This window comes from Salminus brasiliensis, chromosome 1 (genome assembly GCF_030463535.1).
Source record: "Salminus brasiliensis chromosome 1, fSalBra1.hap2, whole genome shotgun sequence".
NCBI lineage: Eukaryota > Metazoa > Chordata > Actinopteri > Characiformes > Bryconidae > Salminus > Salminus brasiliensis.
The window spans coordinates 97,029,825-97,052,121 of record NC_132878.1 but is presented as its reverse complement, the minus strand read 5'-3'; the positions used below and the strand labels follow the sequence as shown (position 1 = coordinate 97,052,121).

Sequence of the window (22,297 nt, the reverse complement as noted above, 5' to 3'; positions counted from 1 at the left end):
CATAATTCATAGTGGATACTAAATAATTCATAATAGTTCATAAATAATTCATAGGAGATACAGGATCATTTATAGTGGGTAATAAATAATTAATACTGGATACTGAATCACTCGTAGTTACTTTGTAATCTGTGGTAGTTGGTAATGAATAACTCGTAGGGGGATGCTGAACATGGAAGAACACAGACGGGCATCGGTTTCATAGGGGGGATAGCTCTTAATGACTGACTGAGACATTCTGCAGCTATAGGTTCAGTCAGACGCTGCAGAGTGATCGGAAAGGGCTGCCCAGTACGGAGCCCAGTGCGTACGATAGCATGATAGTGACCCAAAATGTGTGTGCTTGGTCTGCAGTGATGTAAAAAAAGGAAGAGGGTGGGTCAGCTGCAGACAGATGTTCTAACTGTTGTGAAATCACTACATCTCGGGTTTTTAGTTGGAAACAATAAATGCTTAGAAAGCGTTTCGACACTGCATCTGTTCTCATGCTTCCCGCTAAACAAGCCGGTCAGCGGGTTACGCTGTGCGTGGCTTTTACTGTAGGGGTCCTGCAAAAGGGTTGTTTGAGCAATGCCATAGAAGAAGCACTTGTGTAAGAGAGATGCGAGTGTGAAGAACCTCTGAATTGTTTAAAGAAGACTTTTTTAACCATTAAAAGGTTCTACACACACGTGTTCACCCTAAAAATGGTCCTTCTGGAGTCAAAGGTGGACCTTGGCTATGGTATCGCGTGAAGGACCCTTGGTTGCACCTTTATTTTCATAAAACTGTACTTGCAACCTCTGGCCAATTTATCAGAAACTCTAGAATTCTAATCAATTATATCTGCAAACAGTTTCAGACTACTTGCTGCACCCCACCCCACCCCACCCCACCAGGGCCCGCCAGAGGACCACCACTGACCAGATTTGACTAGGCCTGTTCTTAGGACCGCCGAGTCACTGTTCATGGTAGTGTGTGCTGCTGGTACGAGTGGATCAGGCACAGCAGGTGATGCTTCTGGGTTTTTCCACAATTCAGTGTCATTGCTTGGTTGAGAGTGGGCCACCACCCAAAAATATCTGGACAGGAGTAGCTTTGTGCTCAGAAACTGACCCCTGGGTAAGAGCTATAGGATGGTTAACAAATACTGTGAATCAAACAGAGGAGCTGCAGTCTGAAATTCTACCACTAGAGCTAACTGCTAATTCTGTTAGCTAAATGCTAACAGAATGCTAAATGCTAACACCTGCCCACATTGGCTGTGGTCTCCCATGCTGAGTGATGGGAAATGAAAGAGAGGGCCATCCTACCCTCCCAGAGAGAGAGAGGACAGTTGGCTCTCCAGGACTCCTACTTACGGATGGCTGTGGCATCACCAGGATTACAGTTGTGACCTCCTGAGAGCAGAGCCACGTTTGACCGTTCATGCTTTTATTCATACTCTAGTGTGGATTCTTTATTATGTTAAAGATATTTGAGCAAAATTATACATTTTATGGCAGATTACGACATAATTATAATAATAAAAAAATCTGTGATCTCTGACTCTTTAGGACCCAGGGTGTCAGAAAGAGCTAAACAGAAGAGAATGCAGTCGAACACACTTCAGAAGAAGGTTCCTCTGCAGCTTCACATGGCCATGGTTCTTGAAGTGGGGTCTGGGGACCCCCAGGGGTTCCTGCAGGGGTCCACTATATTTCTGAGTTGCTATTAACTCGCCATGAGCCAAAAAACATGTGATTGTTCCAAGATGTTGCTCCTCAGGTACCCCGGGTGGTTGTTATGGGGTTGCTAGGTGGTTGCTGTGGTATCCCAGGTGGTGGACTTCTCTGCCTATGACTGACTTGGGGGCTCTGTGTCTGTGACCAACCCACATTTCGAACCTGGTTGCCGTAGTAAACCCATTGGGTTTAGTCTCCTGCTGGGTTCTCCAGTGCTGGGATCACATTTTACATGGTCAAAGTGGGTCTGGGGTACCCCTGGGGGTTCCTGCAGGGGGGCTGCTGTATTTTTGAGCCAATATAACCTTGGCATGACCCAAAGAAACAGTAGAGTGGTTGTTCCAAGGGGTTGTTATGATGTTGCTGTAATGAGGGAATGGTTGCCAGGCTTTTTGCAGTATAATAGATATGTGGTGGTCCATTTATTATACATCTGTTTTTTATGGTTTCTGATAAAATGGCCAGTGAATAGAAGTGTAAGGTAGAAGGACATAACGGTAAAGACGGTAAAGTGTGGTAATAGGAGGTAATAAATAATTCATAGTGGGTATTGAATAATTCATAGTAGTTAATGGATATATAATAAAGGACCGCAAATAATTCATAGTAGATACTGAATAATTTATATTGGTTAATAAACAATTCATAGTGGATACTGAATTACTCGTAGTTACTTTGTAATTCATGGTAATTAAGGAATTATTCATAGTAGTTAATGGATAATTAATACTGGACATATTACATTCATGGTGGATATGGAATAACTTATAGTAGTTAATAAATAATTCATAGTGGATACTGAATAATTCGTCGTAGTTAATAAATAAATAATACATAGTGGATACTGACTATTTCATAGTAGTTAATAAATAATTCATAGTAGATATGGAATAATTCATAGTAGTTAATAAATAATTCATAGTGGATACTGAATAATTCATAGTGGATACTGAATAATTCATAGTGGATACTGAATAGTTGTAGTAGTTAATAAATAATTCATAGTGGATACTGAATAATTCAAAGTAGTTAATAAATAATTCATAGTGGATTTGGAATAATTCAAAGTAGTTAATAAATAATTCATAGTGGAAATGGAATAATTCATAGTAGAAAATAAATAATTCATAGTGGATACTGAATAATTCGTAGTAGTTAATAAATAATTCATAGTGGATACTGAATAAATTGCAGTGGTTAATGAATAATTCATAGTGGATACTGAATAATTCGTCGTAGTTAGTAAATAAATAATACATAGTGGATACTGACTAATTCGTAGTAGTTAATAAATAATTCATAGTAGATATGGAATAATTCATAGTAGTTAATAAATAATTAATAGTGGATACTGAATAATTCATAGTGGATACTGAATAATTCATAGTGGATACTGAATAGTTGTAGTAGTTAATAAATAATACATAGTGGATACTGAATAATTCAAAGTGGATTCTGAATAATTCATAGTAGTTAGAGGAAGGAAGAGAGGAAGAAACCTTGAGCAGAACCAAGACTCAAAAGGGAAACCCGTCCTCCTCAGGGTGGAAGCGTTGAAACTGAGCATCTCAGTATAGGAGAGAGTGAGAAACTGGGCATCTCAGTATAGGAGAGAGTGAGAAACTGGGCATCTCAGTATAGGAGAGAGTGAGAAACTGGGCATCTCAGTATAGGAGAGAGTGAGAAACGTAATGCACTGGGCATCGAAGTATGGGCGGAGCCTAGACTACGGCTGTGAAGCCCAAAGGTCTAAGTTCATTCCCCAGGACCCCTTTTAGACGTTACCTATTAGACGTGCTAGCCAGAGATGGGTGTAAGTCCTGTAAGTTGTGAGGTGGGGCCTCCATGACCCTGTTGCTGGTGGTCCTTCCTTGGAGCACTTTTGGTAGGTACTGACCAAGACCTGCCTGATGTTTTGAAGATGTTCTGACCCAGTCATTGTCTAGAACCTCACAGTCTAGTGTCTCAGATTCTTACGCTTGTCCATTTTTCCTGCTTCTTCAACCTTCAGGAACTGACCATTCACTCGCTGCCTAATATGTCCAGCCCTTATCAGGAGCCACTGGAACTAGTTCATCAGGTTCCATGGCCATGGTTCTTGAAGTGGGGTCTGGAGACCCCCAGGGGTTCCTGCAGGGGTCCACTATATTTCTCAGTCGATATAAACTCGCCATAAGCCAAAAAATATGTCCAGCCACTGGAACCAGTGGAACCAATCAGCTGCCAGGGGGTTGAATGCTCTGGGCTGTAGTGTGTGTGTGTGTGTGTGTGTGTGTGTGTGTGTGTGTGTGTGTGTGTTTGGTTTCTCTGGAAGAGTGTTTTGCTCTGATCAGAATGCCTATTTTTGTATGAGGAGGAGGGGGGGGGTGTAACCCCTTTTTCTAGTGATTTTAGCCTTTTGCCTTGTGCTCATGTCCCAGCTGGCATGTCCTTATTTAGACACTGGAGCCTTTATGTGGAGTTTTCAGCACTTTATGACCCTTCATGACCCTTTATTAGTCCAAGACACGATGTCTCCACTTTACTCTTATAATAGTCATATTAACAGTGCAATCACGCTCTGTCAGTTCATTATTGGCACTCTATAATGCTCTATAATGCTCATATGATCCACACACTCATTCTGACAGGCTGTAATACACTACAGGAAGCGTAGGGGGCGCTCTATAATGCTCTATAATGCTCATATGATCCACACACTCATTCTGACAGGCTGTAATACACTACAGGAAGCGTAGGGGGCGCTCTATAATGCTCTATAATGCTCGTATGATCCACACGCTCATTCTGACTGTAATACACTACAGGAAGCGTAGGGGGCGCTCTATAATGCTCTATAATGTTCATATGATCCACACACTCATTCTGACAGACTGTAATACACTACAGGAAGCGTAGGGGGCGCTCTATAATGCTCTGTAATGTTCATATGATCCACACGCTCATTCTGACAGACTGTAATACACTACAGGAAGCGTAGGGGGCGCTCTATAATGCTCTATAATGCTCATATGATCCACACGCTCATTCTGACAGACTGTAATACACTACAGGAAGCGTAGGGGGCGCTCTATAATGCTCTATAATGCTCATATGATCCACACGCTCATTCTGACAGACTGTAATACACTACAGGAAGCGTAGGGGGCGCTCTATAATGCTCTATAATGCTCATATGATCCACACGCTCATTCTGACAGACTGTAATACACTACAGGAAGCGTAGGGGGTGCTCTATAATGTTCATATGATCCACACGCTCATTCTGACAGACTGTAATACACTACAGGAAGCGTAGGGGGCGCTCTATAATGCTCTATAACGTTGATATGATCCACACGCTCACTCTGACAGACTGTAATACACTACAGGAAGAGTAGGGGGCGCTCTATAATGCTCTATAATGTTCATATGATCCACACGCTCATTCTGACAGACTGTAATACACTACAGGAAGCGTAGGGGGCGCTCTATAATGCTCTATAATGTTGATATGATCCACGCGCTCATTCTGACAGACTGTAATACACTACAGGAAGCATAGGGGGCGCTCTATAATGCTCTATAACGTTGATATGATCCACACGCTCACTCTGACAGACTGTAATACACTACAGGAAGCATAGGGGGCGCTCTATAATGCTCTATAATGTTGATATGATCCACGCGCTCATTCTGACAGACTGTAATACACTACAGGAAGCATAGGGGGCGCTCTATAATGCTCTATAACGTTGATATGATCCACACGCTCACTCTGACAGACTGTAATACACTACAGGAAGCATAGGGGGCGCTCTATAATGCTCTATAATGTTGATATGATCCACGCGCTCATTCTGACAGACTGTAATACACTACAGGAAGCATAGGGGGCGCTCTATAATGCTCTATAACGTTGATATGATCCACACGCTCACTCTGACAGACTGTAATACACTACAGGAAGCATAGGGGGCGCTCTATAATGCTCTATAATGTTGATATGATCCACGCGCTCATTCTGACAGACTGTAATACACTACAGGAAGCGTAGGGGGCGCTCTATAATGCTTTATAATGTTGATATGATCCACGCGCTCATTCTGACAGACTGTAATACACTACAGGAAGCGTAGGGGGCGCTCTATAATGCTTTATAATGTTGATATGATCCACGCGCTCATTCTGACAGACTGTAATACACTACAGGAAGCATAGGGGGCGCTCTATAATGCTTTATAATGTTGATATGATCCACACGCTCACTCTGAACTCTGAATTCTCAGCTTTAGTTCGGAGGCCTTTTCTCTTTTCTTGCCTCCATTGCCTCCTTGTTTAGCTCAGCGTGTACAGACTGTCTGAAATGAGCTGCTGATCGAATTTAGCAGGCTTTCTGTAATTGCATTTCTAGATCAGGGGCAGACGCAGCTGACACCACTTACAGAGTCACATGGCCCTGCAGGCGAGGTGAAGCTGAAGAAGGTCATGCAGACTTAGAATTAACCATGAGAGCTCCGCCGCTCTCCACCCGTCATGCTCGGCTGCATGAACTGCACCTAAAAATATCACACTTTAGACATGATCAGCTAGCGAACAGCCCTTCTGCAGAACCATGAGGGTACACCTACCAGCCGAAACATTAAAACCACCTGCAGTCTGCAGAACCTTGGCAGCATTGGGAATCCAAGACAACGTACGGTCATGAAGGTACAGCTATCAGCCAAAACATTAAAACCACCTGCAGTGCTGTGTATCAAAGGCTACATACGGCCATGAAGATACACCTATCAGCCAAAACATTAAAACCACCTGCAGTGCTGTGTGTCTAAGGCTACATACGGCCATGAAGATACACCTATCAGCCAAAACATTAAAACCACCTGCAGTGCTGTGTGTCTAAGGCTACATACGGCCATGAAGATACACCTATCAGCCAAAACATTAAAACCACCTGCAGTGCTGTGTGTCTAAGGCTACATACGGCCATGAAGATACACCTATCAGCCAAAACATTAAAACCACCTGCAGTGCTGTGTGTCTAAGGCTACATACGGCCATGAAGATACACCTATCAGCCAAAACATTAAAACCACCTGCAGTGCTGTGTATCAAAGGCTACATACGGCCATGAAGGTACACCTATCAGCCAAAACATTAAAACCACCTGCAGTGCTGTGTATCTAAGGCTACATACGGCCATGAAGGTACAACTATCAGCCAAAACATTAAAACCACCTGCAGTCTGCAGAACTGTGGCAGCATTGGGAATCCAAGACAACGTATGGTCATGAAGGTACACCTATCAGCCAGAACATTAAAACCACCTGCAGTGCTGTGTGTCTAAGGCTACATACGGCCATGAAGATACACCTATCAGCCAAAACATTAAAACCACCTGCAGTCTGCAGAACCTTGGCAGCATTGGGAATCCAAGACAACGTATGGCCATCACGGTACGCCTATCAGCCAAAACATTAAAACCACCCACACTCTATACAGCGTTTCCTTATATACGGCCATCTATTGTGCCATAAACAGAAAAGGCTTGTTGTGGAGTTGAGCTCACTTGCCTAATATTGTAGAGGCCCCCCTCACGCCACCAGAACGGCTCTGACCCATGAGACACGGACTCCATAAGATCAGTTCTGGAAGTCCAGTAAAAAGGACCCACATGAGCATCAGTGGGTCCCTGACGACAGTTTGCCGGTTGACCTTCCTTGGAGCACTTTTGGTAGGTACTGACCACTGCATACTGAGAACATCCCTCAAGACCTGCCTGAGGTTGTCTAGAACATCACAGTTCTTGGTTCTTGCCCCTTTTTGTGATTCAACACATTGTCTATATATATATATGCGTGTAGGTAGGTAGGTAGGTCTATAGGCCTTTTGGTCCTTGCCCACCCTTCCACTTTTAACACTTTCAGGATAATATCTGTGTGTCTTTACTGATCCAGGAAGCAGTTCGCTATAAACACACATCCTTGGTTTGGTTCATAAGAGGAACCACAAAGCCTTCAGAGGGGTGTTCAGAGTGGCGTTCAGAGTGGCGTTCAGAGGGGCGTTTAGAGGGGCGTTTAGAGGGGCGTTTAGAGGGGCGTTCAGAGGGGTGTTCAGAGGGGCGTTTAGAGGATTGTTCAGAGGGGCGTTTAGAGGATTGTTCAGAGTGGCGTTCAGAGGAGCGTTCAGAGGGGCGTTCAGAGGGGCGTTTAGAGGATTGTTCAGAGGGGTGTTCAGAGGGGTGTTCAGAGGGGCGTTTAGAGGATTGTTCAGAGTGGCGTTCAGAGGGGCGTTCAGAGGGGTGTTCAGAGGGGCGTTCAGAGGGGCGTTTAGAGGGGTGTTCAGAGGGGCGTTCAGAGGGGCGTTTAGAGGATTGTTCAGAGTGGCGTTCAGAGGAGCGTTCAGAGGGGCGTTTAGAGGATTGTTTAGAGGATTGTTCAGAGGGGTGTTCAGAGGGGTGTTCAGAGGGGTGTTCAGAGGGGTGTTCAGAGGGGTGTTCAGAGGGGCGTTCAGAGGGGCGTTTAGAGGATTGTTCAGAGGAGCGTTCAGAGGAGCGTTCAGAGGGGCGTTCAGAGGGGCGTTCAGAGGGGCGTTCAGAGGGGCGTTCAGAGTGGCGTTCAGAGTGGCGTTCAGGTCTAGCTCTTTACGGATAAGAATGGAAGTCTGTATCACACTGTTGTTGAAGGAGGAGCTCAGATCAGCAGACAGAGCTGCTGTGTGTTTTGTGCAGCCAGTAAAGAGTTAATGTGATTTTCTGAAAAATGTCCCTCTGGTCAGACAGATGTGCTCTTCTCCATTGATTCCTCAGGAAATTAGATTTATTTGAAGTGTTTTTCATCACGTACGTCCGAGTCCAGCTTCACTCTGGACTTTTATAGGTTTGTTAAAAGCTCGCTCTTCCTCTCGCGTGCAGTAATGCTCTCCTTCATATCCACGGTGTCTTCCAGCTCGGCCCAGTTCACGCTGCTGCTCAGTGGTTCGGCTCTGAGACTGGCTGTTAAGTACAGTGTCCGTGCTGATACTGCTGATGCTGCCAAAATCTGTATGTTTGCTTCAACCAAAATGACCAGTTTCTAAAACCAGTCCCTCATAAACTGTACGGACAAAAGTATTGGGACACCTGGTCATTCAGTGTTTCTTCTGAAATCCAATTAAGAGTATTAAAGAGCTGATCTTACTTCTGTTGGAGTAACTGTCTCTACTGTCCAGAGAAGAAGACTTTCTACTAGATTGTGAAGGAGCATTGCTGTGAGGATTTGATTGCATTATAGCCTGGGGAATAATAAGCCATTGACACGGCTGTTGCACCTCAGAGGTAACCAGTCAGACAAGGCATGTTTGGCGTCAGTTTTGCTGATTCACCACCTTCTACCTGCATTGACAGGTGTGCGAGTCAGCTGTTGGGGCCTGTGTCGAAGCGCCCAGGTGTCAATGAGACCTCTGTTGTGTGTGTGTGTGTGTGTGTGTGTGTGTGTGTGTGTGTGTTCGGAAACTCCCATATCATCTACCTCCTGTTCCTCGTGTTCAGCATAGTGCCGTGTGAAAACACTGGGTACTTCCCATCCGAGACTTCCTCCAGTGTTTGCAGAGACTCAGGTTCTGCATGAGGAATCCAGTCTGATGGGGGTGGGTTAGAAGCTGCGTGTTCCCAAGAAAACAGTCAGACGTGACCTGCAGCGCTTCAGGGTAAATCCCAGTGACCTTTTAGGGTCAGAGAGAAACGGAAAGTCATGTGATCTGTTCACACCCTTAAACTGCTGACTAATTATTAAAATAATGACATTTTAAAGGGGAAGAGGGCTGAACATATTGCCAGATATCTGTATTACTCAGTAGGGGGGGGGGGGGGGCTGCAGCTACAACACGAGTCTTCTGAGTTTTATATGGAATGATGATGATGATGATGATGGTAAAATAGTGAAGAATAGAGAATCTGAACTAATCCAGTTCTCTTTAGGGACTACTTTCTGTAGCTGCACTACACCCTGCAGCATGTATCCCTCCACCATTTTAATGATCTGGTTCTAAAAGCAGGTTCTAGAGCCGAACTCTTCTCAGAACTCTGGTAGAACCGTGTCTCAGGCATCAGGCAGCGTCTTCATCACCATTAGGTGAAGAACTTTCTGTGAGGAGCTTCAGTTTATTAGAGCTTCAGACGTCTGCTTCCCTTCACCTCCACTGGTTATCAAGGTTATCTAGAACCGGGAGCATCACACCAAACCCCAGCCTAAGTGTGTTATTTAGTTGTTAATCCTAATACTTTGTTAATCTGTCTTGCCTAAGCTTATTTCAGGGAGTCCCACAGGGCTCTATTTCAGGGCCTATGCAGCTGTTATTAGAGCCATGGATGGGCTGTAAGGGGTCAGGGCATGTTTTTAAGCTGTGGTTTGGTAATCAGTATCCTGATGATGGATTTGGCAGTATTGATCTGCTTTCAGTGTCCTAACCAATCACAGCTCTGTTGGAGTTGCCCTGGATGTCCTGATGACTCGCAGTATTTAAATAAATCTGACAAAATATTGGGAAAAAAATGTAACTCTTTTAGTGATTTTAGGTTTTGGGCTCACTTGTGTGTTTTATAAACTGTGGAATCAGCATCACCAGTTCAGTAACAGTGCTGGTAATATGCCATAATGGTCATTATGCTGCTCTTTGGGCTGAAACAGTTAATGCAGGGTATTTTCGATGTGTGCAGGTCCAGAAACCGAGGCTATTTTAGTCCCAGCAGTCTTTCTGAGGTTCCTGTAAATAGTGGCGTTTTTATTTTACTGGGCCGACGTCAGACAGACGGTCTGTTTTTCTGCTTTACCGAGCTCTAAATCTGCCGAAACCTCACCACATGACCAACTTACTGCGTATAATTGGGTCAGATGCATTGTCATTTGCATGCATTTAAAGGGCTGGAGTTATTACTGCTGGACTTCACGACCAAAATCACTTAGAAATAGTCTTTTTTTTGTTTTTTTTGGAGTGTATCTGTGTGAGGGAACACACTCCTGCCATGTCTTCACTCTTCAATTACAGCTGCTGAAACACACTCCTGTCTTTAGCTATAAACCAGCACTGAAGAACCCCGTTCAGAACAGAGTGGAGGCTAATGCTAATGCTAACACACACACACACACACACATGCTATAGAAACCCCAATCACACACACACAGCACATTCACCCACTATAAACCAGTCACTACACACCAGTAGACCAACAACAACCACAGACACCAGTCCAGAGTGTGTACCACTACACACACACACTCACACACACACAGGAAGGGATCAGACTGCAGTGTTGTAAGTAAGGAGCTGGGAGCTGATTGGTCAGGGAGGAGATCAGACTGGATTATCAGATATTAAACACTATAAAACATCATTTTAAGAAAAGAAGTCTCGGCTAAATTAAATTAAACTAATCAGACAGCCCAGAATATCTGATTGGTCCTAATCTATTGGCAGTACGTCTCTCTACAGGGACTAGACAAGCTGTGTACGTGTGTGTGTGTGCATTTGCACATCTGTGTCAGCAATGGGTGCAACTTGGAGTAGCAATGGAACTGAATGAAACCTGAAGCTGAATTCAGTGTCCCAATACTTTTGTCCGTTAGTGTAGTTTCTTTAGAGAGTAGTGGAGGAAGCTGACGCTCTAGGTGTGAAACTACAGTTACAGCCGGGTCTGGCTAAATTTGTCGCGGTGGCTGCTGTGACGGAGTGGTGGTTGATTTATTTATTTATTTTTTTAATGGTGTGCGGGATTTCGGGTGAGTGCTGGGACGTGGTGACAAGGCCCCGCAGTGACGCAACCGTCCAGTTCGGACCAGCTCTGGCCGCAGGTTCCTGAGGAAGCTGACTTGTCCAGCCTTTTCCTTCCACTACTTTAACACCGCCAAGTGCAGGGCGGCTAGAGTTAGCAATCAGACAACATAAAATAACCAGTTACGCCACATGTCCAAATGTTTGTGGACACCCCTTCTAATGAATGCATTCAGCTACTTTAAGTTGCACCTATTGCTGCAAACACACACACAGCTTGTCTAGTCCCTGTAGAGAAGAAGTACTGCCAATAGAATAGGACTCTCTGCAGGAGCAGATAGTAAACATCATGACTCTATTGGCTCCATGCTGCATAATAATACCAGGTGTGGGCTAGGGGGGGGGGTATAAAGCCCCCCAGCATTGAGGAGCTGTGGAGCAGTGGAAGAGCTGTGTTCTCTGGAATGATGGATGGTGGTGAAGCTCCATCCAGTACTTTTGGGATGAGTTGGAGATGATGAGGTGGGGAGGTGATCATCATCGTCATCATCATCCAACATCATGACCTCACTAACGCTCCTGTCGCTGAATGCAATCAAATTCTCACAGCAGAAAGTCTTCTTCTCTGGACAGTAGAGATGGTTACTCCAACAAATGCAGGATGAACTTTTTTTATTATTATTATTATTTCTTTTTTTAATACCCTTGATTGATTTCAGAAGAAACCATGAACATTAGGCAGGTGTCCCAATACTTTTGTCCACACAGTGTAGCTTAAGGTGAGCCCAATTAAAGGAACTACGTAGGAAGGACGTTCCGCATTATGAAGCAGGCCACAGGTGTCCAGCAGTACGGGATAGAAAAAGGATCTCTCCGCTGCTGAAACATTCGATATTTCCCCAAAAAGCTGATGGTGATCCTCGCACCGGGAAGAGGTTCGAGACTGGTTCAGAGCCCAGACAGCTGCTGGTGCCCCGCCAACCTCAAGGTGCAGCATCCTTAGTCCATCTTAGGAAATGGTCAAACACACAGAAATGGTCATTTTCAGTTCTTTCTGACCTCGAGAATCTTGTGAAACTCTGCTGTGCCTAATAATGTGGAACAGTGCATTCTGAGTGTTTAAATGTATTTAATTATTTATTTATTAAATGTTTTTAAACCAATTTGGATGTTCGCACCCCCCCTCCCCCCCTATTGCACGCGATGCCCCCGACACTAGTGAGGGCGAACCAACACACGTCCCCCCGAACACGTGTGCAGTCAAGCCTTTCATATTTCGGACTGCCGGGGGGTGCGACACCACTGGATGCCTGGAGGGAAAGCAGAGCATAGTTTCTAGAAAAATCCAATCGCTTTCCGGAAGCATTTTTGGCACAGAGATGATTTTTAAATAGTAGAGCGAGAGACACACCCAACACATGCTCTCTCTCTCTCTCTCTCTACCTACCTCTCTCTCTACTTACCTCTCTGTCTGTCTCTCTCTAACTCTCTCTACCCCTCTCTCTCTGTCTACCCCTCTCTATCTCTCTCTACCTCTCTCTCTCTCTCTCTCTCTACCCCTCTCTCTCTCTCTCTCTCTACCCCTCTCTCTCTGTCTACCCCTCTCTATCTCTCTCTACCTCTCTCTACCTCTCTCTCTCTACCTTTCTCACTCTACCTCTCTCTCTCTCTCTCTACTTCTCTCTCTCATATATATATATATACCTCTCTCTCTACCTTTCTACCCCTCAGTTGCTGGGAACTGAGCAGTTGATCTAGGTGTGGTGTGTGCTGGTGTGTGCTGGTGTGTGCTGGTGTGTGCGGGTGTGTGCTGGTGTGTGCGAGTGTGTGCGGGTGTGTGCGGGAGTGTGAGGTTTCCTGGCTGCTGTGTGTACAGTAGTGTGTTGTGTAGCGTCTAGGCCGTGCGGTTTCCTGAGAGCGATGCAGTTTTTAAATCTTCGAAAGAAGAACAGAGAAAAGAGTTTAGAGAGGGATCAGAGGAGCTGACCTGCTTTCTGTCTGAAACGTGTGTTAGATCTCCTCTGATTATTCACAGGTTACTCTATTAAAAAAGGGTTTTATTGTCTGTACAGATGACCAGTGAATATGGGTTTTATAGGTGTTGTAGATTTGTATGGATGGTATAGATGTTATAGATGAGCAGAGATGGTCACTAGTGTTACAGATGGTGTTACGGATGGGTGTGGACGGTTGCTGGTGTTACAGATGGGTGTGGACGGTTGTTGGTGTTACAGATGGGTGTGGATGGTTGCTGGTGTTACAGATGGGTGTGGACGGTTGCTGGTGTTACAGATGGGTGTGGACGGTTGCTGGTGTTACAGATGGGTGTGGACGGTTGCTGGTGTTACAGATGGGTGTGGACGGTTGCTGGTGTTACAGATGGGTGTGGACGGTTGCTGGTGTTACGGATGGGTGTGGACGGTTGCTGGTGTTACAGATGGGTGTGGACGGTTGCTGGTGTTACAGATGGGTGTGGACGGTTGCTGGTGTTACAGATGGGTGTGGATGGTTGTTGGTGTTACAGATGGGTGTGGATGGTTGCTGGTGTTGTAGATGGGTGTGGATGGTTGCTGGTGTTGTAGATGGGTGTGGATGGTTGCTGGTGTTGTAGATGGGTGTGGATGGTTGCTGGTGTTGTAGATGGGTGTGGATGGTTGCTGGTGTTACAGATGGGTGTGGACGGTTGCTGGTGTTACAGATGGGTGTGGACGGTTGCTGGTGTTACGGATGGGTGTGGACGGTTGCTGGTGTTACAGATGGGTGTGGATGGTTGCTGGTGTTACAGATGGGTGTGGACGGTTGCTGGTGTTACAGATGGGTGTGGATGGTTGCTGGTGTTACAGATGGGTGTGGACGGTTGCTGGTGTTACAGATGGGTGTGGACGGTTGCTGGTGTTACAGATGGGTGTGGACGGTTGCTGGTGTTACGGATGGGTGTGGACGGTTGCTGGTGTTACAGATGGGTGTGGACGGTTGCTGGTGTTACGGATGGGTGTGGACGGTTGCTGGTGTTACGGATGGGTGTGGATGGTTGCTGGTGTTACAGATGGGTGTGGACGGTTGCTGGTGTTACAGATGGGTGTGGACGGTTGCTGGTGTTACGGATGGGTGTGGACGGTTGCTGGTGTTACAGATGGGTGTGGACGGTTGCTGGTGTTACAGATGGGTGTGGATGGTTGTTGGTGTTACAGATGGGTGTGGATGGTTGCTGGTGTTACAGATGGGTGTGGATGGTTGCTGGTGTTGTAGATGGGTGTGGATGGTTGCTGGTGTTGTAGATGGGTGTGGATGGTTGCTGGTGTTGTAGATGGGTGTGGATGGTATGGATATTCTAGATGCTTCATAGGTGTTTAGGTTATCTAGATGGCTGGTCATAGATGCGTATGGATATATGTATATATATATATATATATATATATATATATATATATATATATATATATATATATATATATGTGTGTGTGTGTGTGGGTATAGGGTATATAGATGGTATATGTGTTGTAGATTTGTATGGATGGTATGGATGTTATAGATTTGATATAGGTGAGTATGGATGGTTATAGATGAGCAGAGATGGTCACTGGTGTTATAGATGAGTATGAAAGGGCATAGATATATATGGTGTAGATTTGTACAGTTGGCTATAGGTGTTCGAGATGGGTATGGGTGGTTACAGATGGGTGTAGGTGGTATAGATAAAGATGATATAAGCTTTGTAGATTTGTTAAATGGGTATGGTTGGTTATATATTGGTATGGATTGGTAGATGTTAATAGAGGGGTATAGATGGTTGTTGGTGTTATGGATGGGTATGGATGGTTATATATTGGTATGTATGGTAGATGTTAATAGAGGGGTATAGATGGTTGTTGGTGTTATGGATGGGTATGGATGGTTATATATTGATATGTGTGGTAGATGTTTATAGATAGGTATGGATTGGTGTAGGTGGTTATAGATTGATGTGGATGGTATGAATGTTAAAGATGCTGGAAGATTGATGTAAGTGTTACATGTGAGTATGGATGGTGTTTTGTGTTATAGATGGGTATGGATGGTATGGATATTATATGTTTCATAGGTGTTATAGGTTATCTAGATGGCTGGTCATAGATGAGTATGGATGAGTATAGATGGTATAGGTGTTGTAGATTTGTATGGATGGTATAAGGTCTGATTATAACAGCCTAATTAAAAGGAAAGAACCAGAAGGTAACACAGACACGGGAGCACCCTGAGAACACCAGCATCTGTCTGCTTCCCCGTCAACTTCCCCTGAGTGATCGCGTGAAGCTGAACTAAACAGATGAGTTTCAGCCTAGATTTAAAGACTTGAGACTGTGTCTGAGTCCCGAACATTATCTGGAAGGATATTCCAAAGTTGGGGGGGCTTTATAAGAAAAGGCTCTTCCCCCTGCTGAGGTTTTCTGAATTTTGGGCACGAGTAAGAGGTCAGCACCCTGAGATCTAAGTAGTCTTGATGGTTCGTAATATGTAATAAGATCCTGCAGGTACTCAGGAGCGAGGCCATGTAGGGCCTTATATGTTAATAAAAGAATTTTGTATTCGATACGGAATTTAACTGGGAGCCAATGAAGTGCTGATAGAACTGGACTGATATGGTCAGATGTTCTAGTTTCAGTAAGGACCCTGGCTGCAGCATTTTGAACCAGCTGAAGTTTATTGAGGTTCCTGCTGGAACAACCTGACAGTAATGCATTACAGTAATCTAGCCTTGAGGTAATAAAGGCATGTACTAGCTTTTCTGCGTCTTGTAGTGATAAGGAGTTTCTTAGTTTGGAGATGTTCCTAAGCTGCATAAAGGCTGTTCTACTAATATTAGCTATATGTTGCTCAAATGATAAATCTGAGTCGAATGTGACGCCACGATTTTTAGCTGCTAAACCAGGAATGATGGAAGAATCAGCCAAGTCTAACATTAAGTCTGATAGTTTATTTCTAGAGTCTTTTGGACCTAAAAGGAGAACCTCGTTTTTGTCACTGTTGAGGAGAAGGAAGTTATGTGACATCCAGAGTTTTATATCCTTTACACAGTCCTGTAATCTAGATTTATCGTCAGGTTTGGCTGATATATAGAGCTGTGTGTCATCTGCATAGAAATGGAAATTAATGCCATGTCTGCTTATAACTGAGCCCAGTGGTAACATGTATAGTATAAATAATAGTGGTCCTAAAATTGAGCCTTGCGGAACTCCATATCTTACTTCTGCGTAGTTTCAAGATAAATCTTTTATCTTTACAAATTGGAAGCGTCCCGTTAGATATGATTGGAACCATGATAGGGCTGTCCCTGTGATTCCAACCATTTTCTCTAATCTTTCTAGTAATATAGTATGATCTATTGTATCAAAGGCTGCACTAAGGTCTAGTAGGACTAATAAAGATATGTAGCCTTGATCAGAGGCAAGAAGGAGATCATTCGTAATCTTCACTAGGGCTGTCTCTGTGCTGTGATTGAGTCTAAATCCAGACTGGAATTTCTCATACATGTCATTTTTACTCAGGTATAAGCAGAGTTGTTGGACCACAGATTTTTCTAATATCTTAGATACGAATGTTAAGTTTGAGATGGGTCTATAATTAGATAATACGCTAGGATCAAGATTTGGTTTCTTGATTAAAGGTTTTATAACTGCTATTTTAAGGGTTTGGGGTACATGCCCAAGGCTAAGGGATGAATTTACAATTGTTAAAAGAGGTCCGATTATAATTGGGAGAATTTCTTTTAGCAATTTAGTGTGAAGATGGATGGGTATAGATTGGTGTATATGGTTATGGACTGTTTAGATGTTGTAAATGGGTATGGATAGGTGTAGATGAGGAGTATGGAGGGTGTAGATGAGGAGTATGGAGGGTGTAGATGAGGAGTATGGATGGGTATGGAGGGTGTAGATGAGGAATATGGATAGGTATGGATGGGTATGGAGGGTGTAGATGAGGTGTATGGATAGGTATGGATGGGTATGGAGGGTGTAGATGAGGAGTATGGATGGGTATGGAGGGTGTAGATGAGGAGTATGGATGGGTATGGAGGGTGTAGATGAGGAGTATGGATGGGTATGGATGGGTATGGATGGGTATGGATGGGTATGGAGGGGTATGGAGGGGTATGGAGGGTGTAGATGAGGAGTATGGATAGGTATGGATGGGTATGGAGGGTGTAGATGAGGAGTATGGATAGGTATGGAGGGTGTAGATGAGGAGTATGGATGGGTATGGAGGGGTATGGAGGGTGTAGATGAGGAGTATGGATAGGTATGGATGGGTATGGAGGGGTATGGAGGGTGTAGATGAGGAGTATGGATGGGTATGGAGGGTGTAGATGAGGAGTATGGATAGGTATGGATAGGTATGGATAGGTATGGATGGGTATGGATGGGTGTAGATGAGGAGTATGGATGGGTATGGAGGGGTATGGAGGGTGTAGATGAGGAGTATGGATAGGTATGGATGGGTATGGAGGGTGTAGATGAGGAGTATGGCTGAATGGGATGCTGGAGGGGGAAGACGTATTGATTTTGATCCAGGAACAGGTTTATCCTACACACATTTTAAAGCACCGGAGGTTTTAAGGGAGAAATTTTAGTTTATTGAGGTTTGTGCTACTGTGTGTTGTGTAAATGGCCCTTACATTTCTGTATATCTGTAGAGTGTTGAACTGTATTTATGGGCTGTATTTAGGGCAATAATGGAATCGAACTGTGTGAGCTTGCAGATTTACACCCTTTATCTTTATCTTTCTCACTTTTTTAATCAACATCATGTGAAGATTTTCATTTACAAGCTCATTTTCACAGGGTTTCAGCACTCAGGCTGTGTTAACACTGCTGTTTTTACAGAGGAGGTTGTGGCACTTCACCCTAAAAGGCTTTGCCTCCCGATTTAGAAGTGAAACAGGCTCCAGACTCTGCTCAGGCTGGACTGTTTTGACTCGGCTGATGAGGGAAAAGCAGGAATTGGGCTTTCTTTATATTACTAAACATGTAGCACTTCCACACTTTCAGTGACCAACCAAGGCAAATCCAGATCTTGCTGATTTGATAGGGACACTTGGAAAGTAGTGGTCAGTAGTGGACGAATGACACATTCTTCTTCTTATTTATTATTTGTGTAATATATCAGTTCAGCATTGTCTGGCACGGTGCACATGCACAGTAGTCACATAGCGTATTAAACCATATACATCTGCTACAGCTTGCTCGATACAGAAGGACGATTCCCACTGTTCTCATTTTCTGTGGCGTATCTGCCAGAATCATTCATTTTACTCCAGTCTAGGAAACACAGAGAGCTTCATTAATATCACAACATGCTGGATCACTCAGTTCTGCAGCAGTATCGTGCAAATCCCTGTTTTTAAATATCTGTCTATCTGTCTGTCTATCTGTCTGTCTATCTGCCTGCTTATTTATCTATTTGTCTGTCTGTCTGTCTGTCTGTCTGTCAGTATATCTGTCTGTCAGTATATCTGTGTCTGTATATCTCTCTGTCTGTATATCTGTCTATCTGCCTGTCTATTTGTCTGCTTATTTATCTATTTGTCTGTCTGTCTGTCAGTATATGTCTTTCAGTATATCTGTCTATCTGCCTGTCTATCTGTCTGCTTATTTATCTATTTGTCTGTCTGTCTGTCAGTATATGTCTTTCAGTATATCTGTCTGTCTGTCTATCTGTCTGCTTAATTATCTATTTGTCTGTCTGTCTGTCAGTATATCTGTCTGTCTGTCTATCTGTCTGTCTATCTGTCTGCTTAATTATCTATTTGTCTGTCTGTCTGTCAGTATATCTGTCTGTCTGTCTGTCTATCTGTCTGTCTATCTGTCTGCTTATTTATCTATTTTTCTGTCTGTCTGTCAGTATATCGGCCTGTGTCTGTCTGTCTGTCTGTTTATCTATATGTCTATCTATCTGTCTATCTATTTGTTTCTCTGTCTCTCTGTCTGTCTGTATATCTGTCTATATATCTATCTGTCTGTTTATCTATCTATTTGTCTGTCTGTTTGTTTATCTTTCTGTCTATCTGTCTATGTCTGTCTGTCTGTCTATCTGTCTGTCTGTTTATCTATCTATCTATCTGTCTGTCTATCTATCTATCTATCTATCTATCTATCTGTCTGTTTATCTATCTATTTGTCTGTCTGTTTATCTTTCTGTCTATCTGTCTATGTCTATCTATTTATCTGTCTGTCTGTCTGTCTGTCTATCTGTCTATCTGTCTATGTATTTGTCTGTCTGTCTGTCTATCTGTCTGTCTATTTGTTTATCTGTCTGTCTGTCTGTCTCGCTGCCAATAGAATAGGACTCTCTGCAGGGGCAGGTTAACATTATGAAGCTATTAACACCATGCTGCCCAATGCCAGGCATGGGCTAGAGGGGTAATGAAGCCCCTGTGGAACTGTGTGAATAATAAATGGTGAATGAGGAGTTGGGGGTGAAGAGGTGGGGTGATGATCATCATCCAACATCCTGACCTCACTAACGCTCTTGTCGCTTAATGCAATCAAATCCTCACAGCAATGCTCCTCCTCCAAAATCTAGTAGAAAGTCTTCTTCTCTGGACAGTAGAGACAGTTACTCCAACAGAAGCAGGATCAGCTCTTTTAAAACGCTTGATTTCTGACGAAACATTGAATGAACAGGTGTCCCAATACTTTTGTCCTTATAGTGGTTGTTGGTCTGGGTTGTGGTGTTTTATTAAGTGCTGTTTCTTTCCTCAGCTCCTGTCGTTTGTGGCCTTTGTGCTGGAGGAGGTTGTCAATAACTGCACGTCCTGCGCTCCACTTTATTTTTTCGAGTTCGTCAGCTGCACAGCCTTCCTCTTCACCCTGCTCCTCCTCATCCTCCTCATCACACCACTGCACCAGAGAGTCGGCATCAGCTGCTGGCCACACTTGGTAAATACAGACTGTAGCTCCTCCTCCTCCTCAGTGTATATCACAATACCTACATTTAGAGCATTATTAATATTCACCCTAATGAGAGACTGTAGCTCCGCCTCCTCAGTGTATATCACAATACCTACATTTAGAGCGTTATTAATATTCACCCTAATGAGAGACTGTAGCTCCTCCTCCTCAGTGTATATCACAATACCTACATTTAGAGCGTTATTAATATTCACCCTAATGAGAGACTGTAGCTCCGCCTCCTCAGTGTATATCACAATACCTACATTTAGAGAGTTATTAATTATTATTCACCCTAATGAGAGACTGTAGCTCCACCTCCTCAGTGTATATCACAATACCTACATTTAGAGCGTTATTAATATTCACCCTAATGAGAGACTGTAGCTCCGCCTCCTCAGTGTATATCACATTACCTACATTTAGAGCGTTATTAATATTCACCCTAATGAGAGACTGTAGCTCCGCCTCCTCAGTGTATATCACAACACCTACATTTAGAGCGTTATTAATATTCACCCTAATGAGAGACTGTAGCTCCGCCTCCTCAGTGTATATCACATTACCTACATTTAGAGCTTTATTAATATTCACCCTAATGAGAGACTGTAGCTCCTCCTCCTCAGTGTATATCACATTACCTACATTTAGAGCGTTATTAATATTCACCCTAATGAGAGACTGTAGCTCCGCCTCCTCAGTGTATATCACAATACCTACATTTAGAGCGTTATTAATTATTATTCACCCTAATGAGAGACTGTAGCTCCGCCTCCTCAGTGTATATCACAATACCTACATTTAGAGCGTTATTAATATTCACCCTAATGAGAGACTGTAGCTCCGCCTCCTCAGTGTATATCACAATACCTACATTTAGAGTTATTAATATTCACCCTAATGAGAGACTGTAGCTCCTCCTCCTCAGTGTATATCACATTACCTACATTTAGAGCGTTATTAATATTCACCCTAATGAGAGACTGTAGCTCCGCCTCCTCAGTGTATATCACAATACCTACATTTAGAGCGTTATTAATTATTATTCACCCTAATGAGAGACTGTAGCTCCGCCTCCTCAGTGTATATCACAATACCTACATTTAGAGCGTTATTAATATTCACCCTAATGAGAGACTGTAGCTCCTCCTCCTCAGTGTATATCACAACACCTACATTTAGAGCGTTATTAATATTCACACTAATGAGAGACTGTAGCTCCGCCTCCTCAGTGTATATCACAATACCTACATTTAGAGTTATTAATATTCACCCTAATGAGAGACTGTAGCTCCGCCTCCTCAGTGTATATCACAATACCTACATTTAGAGCGTTATTAATATTCACCCTAATGAGAGACTGTAGCTCCGCCTCCTCAGTGTATATCACAATACCTACATTTAGAGCGTTATTAATATTCACCCTAATGAGAGACTGTAGCTCCGCCTCCTCAGTGTATACCACAATACCTACATTTAGAGCGTTATTAATTATTATTCACCCTAATGAGAGACTGTAGCTCCGCCTCCTCAGTGTATATCACAATACCTACATTTAGAGCGTTATTAATATTCACCCTAATGAGAGACTGTAGCTCCGCCTCCTCAGTGTATATCACAATACCTACATTTAGAGTGTTATTAATTATTATTCACCCTAATGAGAGACTGTAGCTCCGCCTCCTCAGTGTATATCACAGTAATGACTGGCTCACTGTTCGTCTGTCTCTCCTGCAGGATTTTGGATACACGCTTGTGATCGCCTTCCTCTTCCTCATCGCCTCCATCGTGTTCGCAGCAGATAACGGATCTCTGACTGTGGAGAAAGCCGCTGTGGTACGGTAGCCTTTGCTTAGCATAGCCTGGTTCTCTGTTATAGCAATTGCAAATGAGCTAAATTAAATCGGTGACCATGGGAGTCTGGAAGCTGCTGCATATAGT

General features: G+C 43.7%; 1 protein-coding gene across 1 annotated transcript in view; it reads left to right on the top strand.

Moving 5' to 3' along the window:
* The window catches only part of cmtm6 (CKLF-like MARVEL transmembrane domain containing 6), a 31,802-nt gene that overhangs the window by 4,701 nt on the left and 4,804 nt on the right, over positions 1-22,297 (top strand). Inside the window, exons 3-4 of the mRNA XM_072692514.1 lie at positions 20,168-20,344; positions 22,094-22,192. Coding sequence (XP_072548615.1) covers positions 20,168-20,344; positions 22,094-22,192 — 276 coding nt within the window. The remainder of the gene's footprint in view (positions 1-20,167; positions 20,345-22,093; positions 22,193-22,297) is intronic.